Genomic DNA, 15,140 nt, shown 5'->3' with positions numbered 1-15,140 from the left:
CGACAGACGAGTTTGGAGGACCCTTTTTATCAAATGCGACCACTTGGCATTTCTCTGAGGGAGGCCGCTTATCACGGGGTTCTACTGGATAATGTAATTGACAACGATTGGCTCCCAAACCTCACGCAAATGAGTTATATTAGCCGTCATCCAGTTTCCATCTGACTTATAAACTTCTTTTCGGGTCGTGGCAGGAGTGAGGGAGCATATTCGCCTACGTGTCTTTCAGTAATCCGACGAATACGGTGACGTTGCAGTCGCTATTCAGAATACGCCATCTGGAGTAATAATCTGAATAATGGTGGTATGTGCATTTTTTCTGTTTCATGGCCATAGTCTAATTTCAGCAAAACGTTTCCACTATTATCAATTTAAGTGGCTCGGCGGTCCGCCAGTCAAATAGAACAAGTATTATGCAAGTGGCTCGGCGGCCCGCCAGTCAAGTAGAACTCGGCGGTTGGCCTGTCGACTGGCGACTCTGATTATCGCGCCACTAAATTATGAGCCTTACTTGTTCTCTAAACTCTGGCCGCGACTGGCCAGCCGTCGGACTGTCGAGTCACTGATTATAACTGAACCTTAACTCTGACCGCGACTCAACGAAATACAGTATTACTTCTTACGTAATCGCAACTTATAGATTATTTTCGACAACTGACTGCATACCAGTCTTGTCGAAAGTAATCTATGTGATCTATTAGTTACGATTACTTAAGAAGTAATACTTTGTGGCCTGTGGTCGTATGCATCGGAATTAAAGCATGTAGAGCGCGATTTGACAGATTTGATAGCCAAAACTTGCGGGCATCTCAGGAAATGTTCATTTACAGTTGGGGGACGCTCAGGTATACCTGTATATTTAGTGATAGAGGTGATCAGGCCTTTTTGTGTTTATTAAATTTCGATTTGGGGACTTGTTGTTGGCCAGCAATTTTCTGGCCTAGGGTTTTTGGTGTTAGAAAAGAGAGCAGCAGGGACCTTTTAGGAGCTTATAATTATCCTAGTGTCCTGGATGTTTGTTGAATTAGGTAAGAACTTTGAGCTGAGAGAAGCCAAATTTTAATTAACAACGCATTGTGGAGTTTACCAAGGCTAAAATTGAGTTAAGAACATGTTATTTTTATCAAAAAGTCAGAATCGAATAATTTGTCCTGAAAACTTACAGAATCAGAAATGACCAGCCAAGCAAGGAAGCTGATGAAACCGCAAATTCGCGGTCACGTATGGCGTGTTATGAAAGTTTCCAGGCTCGAGTGGTCGAAAAATTCCGACTCAGCTTGAGGTCAAAATATTTCGTTTTCTAAATACAAAACGAGCTAAGTGTACTTCGTTTTTTAAGTGAAAAAGCAATATAAAACCTTCATTTTTGTTTTCGTAGATAATATACTAAGAGACATGTTGCCGTGTTTGTTGCCAGTCTTGGGACACAAAAACTGTATTCTGTATATTGGTCCCTTTTTTGAAAGAATGACTTAAGTCTGGCTAAAGCACAGGGAACACTCAGTCAGAGGAGTGAAATTTCACTTAAATTCCGGCTAAATTCGTAGGGGAAATTGCAGCTCAATCGAGTTTGATGAACGTGACCGAACGAAGCGTCATGAGGTGCACGAGATGTTTTTATGCCTCCGTTGAAAGATTATATCCGGCAATGGTCGCCTGCAGGGAAACGATCAGGCAACGTTTCTTCGAACAAGACAAGAACTAAGCTAGTGAAGGAGCAGGGCTCCTGGCTAGTGGCGATACACTCACAGACATTGAAAGCAGCGAGAATCAAAACAAGAGAGATCAGAGCAATCGTTTCATCTACAATCAATTCATGAGCTGCGTGCTTGTAGTTTAACGAGTTTAACGATCGAGGGGGATTGTGAAAAAAGCGAGGCACTCCGGGGTACCATTTTCTATGGAAGGTATACGAAAGGATTACCTTTCCGGTCAAAAATGGTAGATTCAAGTGTAAGGGTTAGGACCTTGGCGTGGGCCTTTCTCCGATAGAACGTTCTTGAGTACCCCTCCCCCCGGGGATCTTAGTTCCACGACTGACGAGCCCCTATGGGATAAGACGTCAATACGTCAGCGTAAGGCAATAAGGCAGTGTTGCTGTTTTAAAGCTTTCGCTATCATCTGCAAGATGAGAGAGTACATCGCGGGATGGGCACATAAATGAAGATTACTCATAACAAAAACTTTCAAACACTGAAGACATTTTGTAGGCTGGGGAGGGGAGGATTATAAAATTCACATTGATGATTGATATTATGCAAAATAACATGTTACTATGATTGTTATTGTTCTAATTCTTCAGAGAGCCATGCAACATATTTTCATTGCCTTGTTACTCGTGGCTTTGCCAGATGTCTGTGATGGGATCCCTGGAAATAAATATTCAGAGAAACTGCCTTTCGGGAAAACAACTGGTGAGTTTTCGGCTGTTAGAGTACTATGTATAATCATTCAGCATAACGTAGCACTACCCAAGTTTGGTCATGGTGCAATCAATATTCGCCGTCGTTACACAACAGACATCCTGCGATATACGGAACTCGCGTGCATGTGTTGGGGAGAAAAGTGGCGGAGCGCTTTTTTTTTTTAATTAAACAAGTAACGACCTAGCAATTAAGATACATGCTGTGCTTTGTTATGAATGAGTCGTGCGCGTGTTCAATCTTGCGGAATATCCCCTGATTTGAGCCAATTTAGCACGGGGGGGGGGGGGGGTACTCCCCTATATAAGGTATATAGGTATGTACCGCCCCAAAGGGTATGGTTTTTGAGCCGTTTTGGTCTGAAATAGGGTATAGATTTTGACAATTACGGTCTGAAATCGGGTCGGGTTTTTGGGGCGGGGAACATTTACGAAAGCTTACAAACATATTTGGAACGACTAACTGATAGCGAGAAAAAGAAATAGATAAACTATGTCATTCCAGCTTACTTTTACTCCTTGCGTCAACTTCCGTTCGGCACTGATGCATAATTATCAGGTCTGAAAACGGGTATGAATTTTAGAGGTCAGGTCTGAAAATGGGTGTGGAAAATGGCATGTTTAGGTCTGAAATAGGGTCGGGATTTGAAGACCCGGGCGGCACACCCCCACCAAGAATTCTGAGGAGTACCCCCCCCCCCCCGGGCAATTTAGCCTACGGCCTCGTCGGCTAAGCGCCTCGCATTACTTTCCTTGAGAAAACGACGGGATTATTCGTAGTCTATCGACTACATCAGTAAAAACTATAATCTTACCCCAAGTCACTTTTCAACGATATCATGTATTAAATGAAACCGATCGTGAAGTGATGAGTCTCATTTGAAACACAAGACATATAATAAAGTACGGATCGCAGAAAACAACCCATCACTAATACAGCTGTAATTATAGAACCCTTGTAAGCTTAAAGAACGGCATTTGGGGAGATGTCGGAAAGAGTTTGATTTTAGTTTAGGCCACAAAATATGCATGGTTTGATGCTAAGTAATCGAAAGGGAAGCTCAAATGACAAGGCTTGCTATTGCGAGCAGTAAGCCCTCACTCCTCTCCGGGGGAGGGACGTTGGGACTCCCATATAAAAGTGACGGGGATGATCGTCGTACCTTTTTGTGGCCAAATTTCGTGGTTTGGTACCCCCAAAGGGCGCTAAAATCTAAAACGACTTGTGTCAGAGGTATGGTGGTACCTTTTAGTTTATTGAGCCGAAAAATAGGAAGTACATGTCAGTCAACTGACTTGGTACCTCTTGGGGATTAAAAATTGTTCAGACCGCGTCCATAAAACAGAATTCTAATACCTTTTAGGGGTTCTTTTCAAATTTTTCGGCGATCACTGCAGTCACTTTTATGTGGGAGTCCCCCCCCCCCCCCCCCCGCGGTCCTCACTACTGGCCGTTTTATCGGTGAAGAAAAGGCGACTTTCATCTGCTGCTAAGAGCGTTCCCTCATCTGAAGGAGCCATTATGTAAACGCCTTTCGTCCATCTCTTTCCGGACTTACTCTTGACTGCTGGTGTAAATGTTTAAACAGTGAAGCGTAAATTGTTATTAACTAATCCCCATTAAAATCCTAGGTCCATTTTGCCTTAATGGCACGGTATTGACTGATGTAATCTAAATGCACTATCAATACTGATCATAAGTGAAATTCGAATATGTCGACTTATCATTTTAAAGTGTGTACCACAGGGAGACCAGTGGCAGTTGTGCACGATGGTCTAGGCAATTAGGCTCTTACGAAAGACTTACGTCTCATACTATTATATCACTTGATACATGTTGCCGGTTGGCATCTTACAACTGTTTATAATATGAAACGTTCTTCAATTCATTGTCACCGGCAAAACCGAAGCGCGGTACGTTCCAATGAAGCCTAAGCAACACAATGAACCAACCAGAGGCTTGAAGCACTGATCTGTCAACATAAAATCGAGACTGGAAAAAGCGTAATGATCGGTTTACTTTTCATAGGTGAATACAGTGGCGCTTGTTTTTTTAATCAGTCACTTAATATAACATAGCATAGCAAAAAGCAGAGCAAATACGATTCAACACTCAATTGAAAGCCACTCTGATAGGCCGGCAGCGCAGCGTACTTCAGCTGAATGATCATACATATTGATTTCGTATCAGACTATAAAACAAAAGGAAAAAAAGGCAACGGTGCAATAATAAGAGGTATCGTACAGGAAAAAAGTCGTGCAACTTTCGTTATTCATTTTAATTGGTTGTTTGTCGGTTGGAGCCGGGCAAGTCAATCAAAGGTTCCTGTTTTATTGCCGTACATGCACAGTGCAGGTGTATTTACCAGACAAAAATGCCAATAAATGAAGGACAACAATTTTGTTTTATAGAATGGAATAACATATATAAGATACTTCGAATAGCTGTTTATGTGCATAAATCTTTTACGCTCCCCTCATTTCCTTGGCTCTTACATTTTTGAAAAATAATGTTTGCGAGGTCAAATAGTTTCCAAAAAGGGTCTGATTTTCTAAGCAAAAGATTTCTGATTTGCTAGTACTTTACTTTGCGACGGGCTGAATATTGTCCTAGAAAAGTCGTTATTTATTTCCATTTTTTTTAAACCGAGCCGGTTTACTTAAAGATCGATAGAGATGAAAAGGCTTATGTTGATTCAGTCAAACCGTTTTTTCAGTTGTTCAAAACATTCACTATCTGTGGAATATGTTTTCTTTTATAGATAAAAGATATCTGACAGCGGTATTACGTACCTCATAAAACATAAAGAACGTCACTGTCTTTTTTCTCGTGCCATTGTAGCACAAGCTGTTCTCATTTACAGCATTCGTGGGAAAACACCATTTGAATTACAAATAAAGTGAGCATCCCATTGTTACACAGAAGTATTAAAACAAACATTTTTAAAAAAATTAATAGAGAATATGTAAACGACGACCTCTTTTTCACTTAAAAACCCTTATCGATAAAACACTTATTGATATATCCTTATAGATAAAACCACCGAGATCGAGCGTTAGACCTTTTCAGCGACAGCAGGGTTAAAGAATACGGTTGCATAACAATGCGCGATCTGCTTAAATTGGTTATAGTCTGTGCTGCGTTTTCTCTCTGCAACTCGAAGCCGCGACAATCAGCGGATTCTGTGCTGCGGGAGCTTCAAGTCGATAAGCGGTCCCGTAAGTCTGGTTAATTCCTTCGTTGTATTGATTTTACATCTAGAGATCATCTCGATCATACTCATGGTAGTCAGGCGATGATCGAATGCTTGTGTCTATAGTGTTTTTCACGCTGGCGAATAGCTCACCAAAACGTTGCAGGAGAATTTCAGAAATACTAAAGACTGTTTTTAGAGTGGAACTAAATTCATTAACAACTATCGGAAGCGCTATGCTAACAGTAAAGTGCACAACAAGAATAGGCCAGGAAAGGGAATAGGTGAAACAATATAGAATGAATTGCTTCAGTTCCAGGAATTAAGCGAGTCAGTCATCAGATTAAATATTAAACGAACATTAAGATCGACAATTAGAAAGGAAAGCTAACAGCCGCGGACTTTCATCTTATCAAAGAACTTTTAACTTGCATTTGATATTTGTATTGCCAGTTAAGGCACGTTCTTTAATAACAATGCCATCAATGCCCACAGATGAAAAAGTATGCATCTACGTGGATAACCGCTATTGCAGCACATGGCGATATCAAGGCTATTGTTCTCCAGGAAATTATTACTACGATTCCATGAAGGTGCACTGTAAGGCAACATGTGGCTTCTGTGGAGGTAAGAGTCGTTGATTAACGCTATGCAAACCGGGAGAGTATTGGTCGTTATGACCGGGGGTGAAAGGAGGACGATTCCAAAGCATAGAGCGTTTAGTGGATCAGTAATCTAGTCTCAGTTTGATGGGAAGAGCTTGCAGCATATCTCTCAGAGTTGAATAATAAAATACTACTGAAATATTGACTCTTAATCTTAGTTTGAATTTCCATCCCATGAAAACAAGCAAAATAAAAGTAACAGTAAAACGTAACGGACAAATAGTGAAATTTCCGCAATTCAGTATAATTGGTCATTTGTCACTTAAGGTAGATCATCGACAACGAGCTGACCTTATTTTTCTAAGGGACAGTAAAGCGAGCGCGCGCAAAAATTGGCTCCTGCGAGGAGACGTGACGCGTCCCTCCGCGCGACGCGTCTCCTCGCGTGAGGCAATTTTCGCGCGTGCTCGAGTGGTTCGCTCTCTTTACTATCCCTAAGAAAAATAAGGGAATACTCGTGGTCTAGGTAAATCAATAACCTTTCCCCTTATTGCGGATTTTGAGCTGATCATGTGCTACCATTTCGATAAGGTTGCGTGCCACTGGGCTTAAAGGGGCAGTGTCACTTATTTTTGGTGTCACTTTGAATGGCCAAAAAATATTTTTGAATCGATGGAATCGTCAAAATAATGGTTCACTTTCGTTCACAATAACCCTACTAGTGCAGAGAAACTAGTATTAGTTATGTTTGGCTGCGAATGGCTTGGATGGAAATGAATAGCAACAAATTTTTTCAAGTTCTTCCTGTGTATTGTGGAAAACTCGATAAAACCTGATTATAGTTAAGTTTTTCTCAGAGGAATCCCCTCATATTTTCTTCCCAGTGCTCTAATAACAATTTCATGTTAGAAAAAAAGTGCTATGTCAAAAATGTGAGCAGTTGTAACCAAAAAAAAGGCAAAATCGCCGTGACAGTGTCCCTTTAACAAAGTTAATACTAGCTAACCTTTTTCGCCCCCTTTCCCACTACTCACCTAGTTGGTCAAGTTTTCTGGCACTAAGATATTGTCCTGCTATCAACTTACAGAAAAAGACTGTCCGGACCACACCTACTGTAGCTACTGGAAAATCCGGGGTTACTGTCAGTATGGCAACTACTACTATCCCCATATGAAAGCGTACTGTCCAGCTTCCTGCGGAATTTGCGGTACGTGCATAAAGCACAGACTTAGAAGATCTATGTTATGCGTCGCATTACACGTCGAGCGCCTCAAGAAGACTTTAATTTCTTAGTACTGTAGTAACTTCTACTACGAAAAGGTACTATATTAGCTTGGTTTTATAATTCGAATTCTAGGCCCAGTTATTGAAAGCACGATTAATCTAACCCAAAGTTAGAAGCAGGCCATAGTTCTCATTCTTTAGTTTTATAAGACGTTTTCGCTCTGATGATGGGCGAACGCTCAAAACGCCAGCACTCGAATCTCTTTTCGGTGGCCAAATTTCATCATAAACTTTTGTGATAAAACCAAATGTTCGTTTGTACTCCCTCACCGACGTAGCACCATAGTTTCTTTGGATAAGAACCTCTTATCACATAGTTCTCATCCCCTTCAATTTTCACTTAGATTGTCGTCCTCAACGAGATTCCGTGTCGGACTGTGCTACTTGGACTGCGGCTGGCTACTGCAACCCAAACAGTCAGTACTATGACTACATGCTGTTGAACTGCCAAACGTCATGCGGCTTCTGTGTCCGTAAGTTAACATTGCTACGTACAGTTTGAGTAAGGAAGAGGGCCGGGAAAAGAAGGACCACCTCAACTCTTTCATTCGATTCCTTCCAAGAGTGCGTTACACATAAACTGGAAAAAATCCATTGCAAATTTTTTTTTTGAAAGAAACAAAAGAATCAACAGCACATGAAGGCACTGCCCAATTGTCTTTTGAATAAAATAATAATGCTTTAGAGGAATTCAAATGAGGTATTTCTGTTACGGCATAAGAATGACGATCCGATTTATGAAGTTTTAATCAAGGCCATTAGAACTGGCACATAGCTCGTAGACAGATGTCAACATTTGAGATAAATAGAAATAGAAGACTTCTTTATTTATGTTTAGAACCACCGACGACAACGACAAAACCACCTAGCACCGCCCCTCCACCACCTACCACCGTTATTCCAAACACCACCTCCAAACCATCGACAACCAGCGGACCGAGTACATCAGCTAACTTGTCAACCACAGCCGGACCAAGTACATCTAATCCTGCAACCACTGTTGGACCAACAACTTCATCTAACCACTCAACCACAGCCGAACCAATTACCACATCTAACCCGTCATCTACAGCCGGACCAACTACCGCATCCAACTCTTCAACGACAGCTGGGCCAAGCACCACATCCAATCCCACAACCACAGCCGGACCAAGCACAACATCCAACCCCTCAACCACAGACGAACCAAGTACAACATTCAACCCCTCAACCACATCCGAACTTAGTACAACATTTAACCCCTCAACCACAGATGTACCAAGTACCACATCTAACCCTTCAACTACAGCCGGACCAAGTACAACGATTCAATCAACAACAGTGCCTCCTACTCCAACGCCCGCTGGTATGCCAAGTTTGTAATAAAATCAAGTAACATTACCGAACTTGTTTTTGTATACGGTTAACTAATTGAGCGATTTTGGATTTGTTAGAAAATGCTTGTTTGAAAGCACACAACGACAGACGTGCCATCCATGGAGCCAGTCCTCTGTTATGGAATGCCACACTGTCCCAACATGCTAAAGTGTGGGCAGACCACATAGCAGCGACGGGAATAATTCAGCATGATCCAAACCGTGGCCCAGAAGGTGAAAACATAGCGTGGTTTAAGGGACACGATGCTGCCGATTGTACAAACGCTTTAGTGGGATGGTAAGTGCTTTTCTTTTTCTTTCCTTGTATACATTACGTTGCCATTTTGAACGTCAGATCAGTGGTGAAATAGCCCACGTTCCATACATCAGAACTGCGAAATTATTGTGATACTTCTAGGTAAAAATGTAAATGTATCGAAATTTCTTTCTTATTTCGTTTGACGTTGTAAGAACGCACTCCCAATTACGTTTGGAGTAGAGATTGTATGGGACAATAAATAAATAAATGAATGAATGAATGAATGAATGAATGAATGAATGAATGAATGAATGAATGAATGAATGAATGAATGAATGAATGAATGAATGAATGAATGAATGAATGAATGAATGAATGAATGAATGAATGAATAGATCTTGGGACACATATCTGGTACCCCCGCAGATTTTGCAGGGGCGGATGAAATCTACTAGTTTTATTTAATTTCCGACAAAGCCTTACCTCCCTTGTACATTGGAAACCTTAGAACATGTTACATTGCTTGAGGGGTTTGTTGAGACAACTTTGGAATCGTTTTAACTTTGACATCATGAAATTACGTACCGGTCTGATTAAAATCAAACAGTCCAAATTCACCTGGTCTCAATTTCTTTAAAAAATGATGCAACAAGTATCTTATCTCCATTAAGGAAACCTTTTAAGGAAAAAATATTCTTACAATAATAATTCACTTTTATAATTAATTTTGTTCTTTTCAGGTACGACAAAGAAGAGCCATTGTATGACTACAGCAACCCTGGATTTACACCAGAAACCGGTCATTTTACACAGGTAATTAAGTATAATACACACAGGGTACCATAAATCGTATATTACTGTAGTAACTTATTACTGTATTACTGTAGTTACTGTAGAACTTTCGCAGGAGAAATGAAGCAACTGAATCAGTTCCACGACTTTCAATTTAGCTGGTTAGCAGAAATATGGCCGTATTCAACCTCGCAACATGGAACTTCAAGGAGGCAAAAAGTAATCCCTGCTACATGTATATTTTAATTAAGATTATTTTAATTAAGATTGTTTTCCTCACCGCTTTTTGTTTGCAGTTTTGGCCGCTACGTTTTGGTCTACAGTTCCACATTATATTTCCAAGATACTTTGAACCTCATTACGAAAGCGAGGCTAATGTACCATAATAAAAGCAATGCACGAAATCTCGCTTTCATAATAAGTAGGGCCTATTGAAACAAAAATGAAAGGGTGATCTATATATAACCGAATTTGTACAATTTGAAGTTCCGAACGCACTCCTATAATCTTCGATCACTGCTTCTGTGAAAACATGTTTTTGTTGTTGTTCATTTATTAAATGACTCAGAGTAAACGATTCTTTGGGCACATTGAAACTTAAAAAAAATTATATAATAATAAATTATTAAATCAATCGGTCTTCACTACTCTCAGTCGAATCTCTCAGCCGCATCGGAACTTTTTAGTCAAAATTTACCGGCCATAGTCCCAATTTAAAGGGACTATGTCAGCTGGAGCACATGCATGCGCTGTAGAGTCCGGTTGAGACTAATTTGTGTAACTCGTCGCGGGATTTTTGCTCTTCCGCCATAGTTGCAAAAGTTTCAAAAATATTGCAACAAATAGCTTCTGTAATTGGGAAAGAGCTTTCTGAAGGTGAACGCGATTCAAACAGATGAAAACAGCTTCCTGAACTCTATATGAAAACTTGGGCCAACGGTACTTGTTATCAATGCGCACATGCGCCCGGGGTGACATAGTCCTTACAGAATATTTATTTCATTACCCGTTCAGGTCGTGTGGAAGTCTACCACAGCAGTCGGGGTTGCCCAGGCATCAACAGGTTCAGGGCTTTCAAAGCAGATCTACATTGTGGCTCGTTATATTCCGGCTGGAAATATTATTGGATTCTTCAAACAAAATGTTGGGAATAAGCAATCCAACTAAAGGTAAAAGCTGCCTTCATTCCTTCCTTCATTCATTGACTCGTTCGTTCGTTCGTTCATTCATCATTAAGTTCGTAAATTATGATCATCCGGGTGAGTGTAGTCCACAATTTACTTGACTCTGAAGATGACTTCCGCTCAGGTTGTCGAAACGTCAATCAATGTCACCTCAAACAGCCCCTCTCGGGACTACACTCACTTGGTTGATCATAATGACTTGACTCGACTTGACTTGACTTTACTGCATGAATGGTTGGCTAAATGACTACCTTACTGATAGCAGTTGTGTGAAAAAAAGTTAATGCTAATTTACAGTTTCGTTAACTCTTTGCAGATCCTAAGACGAATCACGGAAAAATTGCATTGGTTATTCACTTCACGAGAAGACTAAAATAACAAGCAGAAACAAAGTCGATAAGATTAAAATACGTAGTTTTGTTAGTGGAATAACATGTATCAGTTACTCCTTTTTGTCATTTCTGTAATTGTACAGGTTGACATTGCAAACCAAAGTAAATGAGTAAAAAGTGGCTTAATGAACTGTTTTGCGTATTTCTTTGAGAAGTTCCCTTATGCTCTGAAGAAGCTTCCTGAGCGTTTACTCGGGCTATTTTGGGATTGGATATCTAGATTTCGGTTGGAGTGTTGAGGTTGGGGAGAAAATTTTTCCGAGGTACCTTGATATGATTATACAGGGTCATGACGGAAAAAACACGGAGCGCTGAGCACTGCCGTAGCCTCGTGAGCTAGCAAAGAACACTAGGATTACGTCACAGCAAGAGAGGATCAAGGGGTACCCCTTGATCCTCTCTTGGTCACAGGATGGTAAGAATGCATGTATAGATTTGAGACGCGAATGGCAAAGGCGGTTAATCTGTTCGCTGATCTCGCTCGAGTAATTTTAATTACTTTACACACTGTAATTAATTAGTAAGAATGTTTGAGACATTTTTGAACCCATGATGGTATTCCGTTTCATTTACTGGCCAATCAAATCTAACAACTGAGCCGGGAAGAAGGCAGCACCTTCTAATTCTCCCTATCTTTTCAGGAAAGTTATAACAAAAAGCCTCATGTTATACACTGTGGCACTCAGTTTGGCCATAACCTGTCGACGCCTAAACATGTCCAAAACCAGAGGCTCACTCACTCACTCTCGCCGTGGGCGGGGCTATTTCTCTACCATTCACACAGGGCACTTAGGCTTCGTGCTTTTTGCATAACCAAATAAAACATGAGCTGTTAAAATACCGATCCCACTCCCAAAAATGGGCTAGCTTCCTGACGACTAGAAATAAGTTTTAGACAAAATTGTCTGGTAGAAATGGATGGGAAAATAATTTCCCCCCGGGAAATATGTACTAAGTTAAAATGATTTTTAGCCGAAGAGACTTGTAGTAGTTTTTTTCCTTTCTTCAAGGTGATAGTTAGCCGTTCGTGGCGCACAGGTAGCCCACGCGGTGGCCAATATCTCGACTGGTACTCTTTGCCATGAAGTAGCTGGTAATGACTACGATCTTCGATTGGTTGAAGAAACACATCACTTTCTCAACCAATGAGAAAAGAGACCAATCATGACGTGCTTTCGCAAGTTTTGTCGGCTTGGCATTAGTTGCAAGTCTTTGCTTTGACTTCTTATTGGATTTTTTCGCTGTTTACGTCTATTCTTTGGGTTTGGTTTTACGACAATTGAAAGCTGCTGTATAAGGTCGCAGCTTTACTTCCATCGTATTGATCAGTTTTGCCTACGATGCTTTGAAAACAGTGTGCATAGCTCAGTTAGGGTGGAGCCTCTGCACAAATGTGATGTTCCTGTCTCTAATAGTTCATTAACAACCATAACTCTGCACAATACGAGTGAATAGATGTTTTTTCTTTTAATTTTGTCCAGTCCTTTTTGCATGGCTACATTACCAAAATCACAGGACCCCCTTTTCAGCAGAGGTTATAATATTAATAAATGGATAAACCACAGTCACTCTATTCTCTATTAGGCACTAATTAGGTACCAAGTACCAAAGGGACGGGGGAGATTGACGGGGGGCAACAGAGAAGAGGACCTTTTTGTAGATTTTGAAGGAAGATCAAATTAATTTCCCGTAATTTTTCTTGTCCAATCGCTAAAACCACAAAACATTAAATGGAGTGTGTGTTGCCGTTTTACAGTAAAAACGTCATCTATTTCGTAAGTGAAGGCTAGTCCAGAATTCGAGCTATTGTTTCACCACAACTCACCGGAGACTGGTCGTAACGTTACTTTGTTCTTCGTTCCTTTTTATTGTTGTTGTTTTATTTCAACAGAAAATTAAGGGCGGGAGTGCTTAATAGAGCGTTTGTGATAAAAATTTGGAATTACTCAGGTTAATTAAAAACACATCACCTTTAAGTACTCCGAATCATAAAATATTACAAGCATTTGCAATTCTAAGTTTACGTTTGTTGAAGCTACCGGCGACGTATATGGATATACATTCAAAGATTCTGAATTGGACTGGACACCAGAGGTACCCCTGAAAATAGAGCAAAAGAGACTAACCATTACATGCATTGGAAATACTCGTATTGAGTACAGCCTCCAAATGTAGCTGGAAATTGGTTTGGTTAAGATTTAACACGACAATTTGCCTCTACAAAATCTTTACAGCTGTCATCCGTTCTTGGAACTCAAAGACCTTTGTTTTATAACCTTTAGTACATTTGACGTAGAAAGAACGCACTCCTAATACAGATTGGGGTCGAGATTGTATGGGAGAGGCGATCGATCAACGAATCAATGGATCTTGATACGCGTATCTGGCATCCCCCGAATATTTTGCAGGGGCGGATGACTTCAACACTAGCTTGGCAAATCAGAGAGAGCCTGGGATCAAGATAATCGAACGCACTCCCTAATCATTGATCATTACTAGTTATATAATAAGCGAAGTCAGAAAACATATCTCTCAAGTTCCCTTTGAAGTGTTCTTAACTTCCCTTTTCGACTCCAGGTGATGTTATAAGGAACAACTTTTAACAACGATTTTTAACGCAACATACCGCGCGGCCAACTTTTTATGTGGCATTTTGCTGCAACAACAAATTGCAAGCTTTTGAAGACAGTTAAAAAAAAACTTGCTATGTGTTACCGCAACCAATTGCTTTGCAAAAAGTTGTCGCGCGCTATCTTACACGATAACAACTTTTAACGATTATTATCGATTGCTGAGGGTTATGTCTAATCTCGTACCCCGATCTCAGTCGTCGGTTCGGGAATGTCGAAATGTGAGATCTGGTAAAGTTCGATACAACGCCATTTCTGGTTGGTTACCAGAATTAAGAATGCCTCATTCTAATCTGCTCTGTGATTGGCTCTTTCCTGCTGTGTTTGGTTTTCGCTCAGTTCGGGGAAGAAACAAAAACACGGAAAAGTTTTCGCTCCGATTAAGATTGTCATGCGACGTTTTAATACATACATGCCCTTTGTGTGGGGAGAGAACAGTGAGAAATTGTTTTTTCGGAAGACAACAGCGACTTTAGCCGAAAAGAGTTTGCAGTAACGTTCAAACGGCCTTGCCAAATTACACAAGTTTCCAACACGATGATGGATATAAGCTTGCTTACTTTTGGGGATAAAATGGAGGTAGGTCATATATTTTTTTTTTGGTATTTCTTGACAAAAAATGATTTTTTTTAAAATGATTATTTATTCAGTAAACGCAAATTAATTTCCCCAAAATACTTTACCTTGAGTTCCTGAACACGCGCGCCGCATTTGCTAGCATATTTTCAGTTTTTGTCTTCTGCTAAAAGACTATTTTCCTTCTATAAATTGAACTGGACTTTGAGTAAGAGACTTCATAATATAATATTAGTCCTTTCAGACCAGTGTGCTTATTCCTTCAAGATCCATACAACATCTCTCATAGGACTTTTGAGAAATTGATAGAGTGTCCACACAATATTATTATTCATCTGGTGAGATCAATATCCCTCCCACCCCTCAGCTAAGAGAAATGAAAAATGTCCGACTTATGACCGCCAAAATAATAGTAATGAAACCCGTACTACAACAGAGAACACATTG

The 15,140-nt window shown here is 40.4% G+C and overlaps 3 protein-coding genes across 5 annotated transcripts in view; 1 reads left to right on the top strand and 2 right to left on the bottom strand.

The window, feature by feature from the left end:
• The window catches only part of LOC146470598 (uncharacterized), a 171,381-nt gene that overhangs the window by 107,390 nt on the left and 48,851 nt on the right, over positions 1-15,140 (bottom strand). The gene's annotated exons all lie outside the window — the stretch shown is intronic.
• On the top strand, positions 2,165-11,617 carry LOC146470601 (uncharacterized). Of its 2 annotated transcripts, none has more exons than XM_085121857.1 (9): positions 2,165-2,414; positions 6,112-6,243; positions 7,309-7,428; positions 7,850-7,978; positions 8,344-8,850; positions 8,939-9,158; positions 9,860-9,932; positions 10,926-11,080; positions 11,412-11,617. In XM_085121857.1, the coding sequence occupies exons 1-8, from the start codon at positions 2,276-2,278 to the stop codon at positions 11,076-11,078; spliced, it is 1,473 nt and encodes a 490-aa protein (XP_084977983.1). In that variant the 5' UTR covers positions 2,165-2,275; the 3' UTR covers positions 11,079-11,080; positions 11,412-11,617. The 2 variants fall into 2 exon arrangements, with proteins under 2 accessions (XP_084977983.1, XP_084977984.1); XM_085121858.1 differs by lacking the exon at positions 2,165-2,414 and adding an exon at positions 5,451-5,641.
• The window catches only part of LOC146470599 (Golgi-associated plant pathogenesis-related protein 1-like), a 41,707-nt gene continuing 39,496 nt past the window's right edge, over positions 12,930-15,140 (bottom strand). For both annotated transcript variants that reach the window (XM_085121767.1, XM_085121768.1), the window contains exon 8: positions 12,930-13,587. The gene's annotated coding sequence lies outside the window, so the exon portion shown is untranslated. The remainder of the gene's footprint in view (positions 13,588-15,140) is intronic.

The sequence above is a fragment of the Pavona decussata genome, unplaced genomic scaffold (assembly GCF_977016875.1).
Source record: "Pavona decussata unplaced genomic scaffold, jaPavDecu1.1 SCAFFOLD_113, whole genome shotgun sequence".
Classification (NCBI taxonomy): domain Eukaryota; kingdom Metazoa; phylum Cnidaria; class Anthozoa; order Scleractinia; family Agariciidae; genus Pavona; species Pavona decussata.
This window is presented reverse-complemented; position numbering and strand designations above follow the sequence as displayed.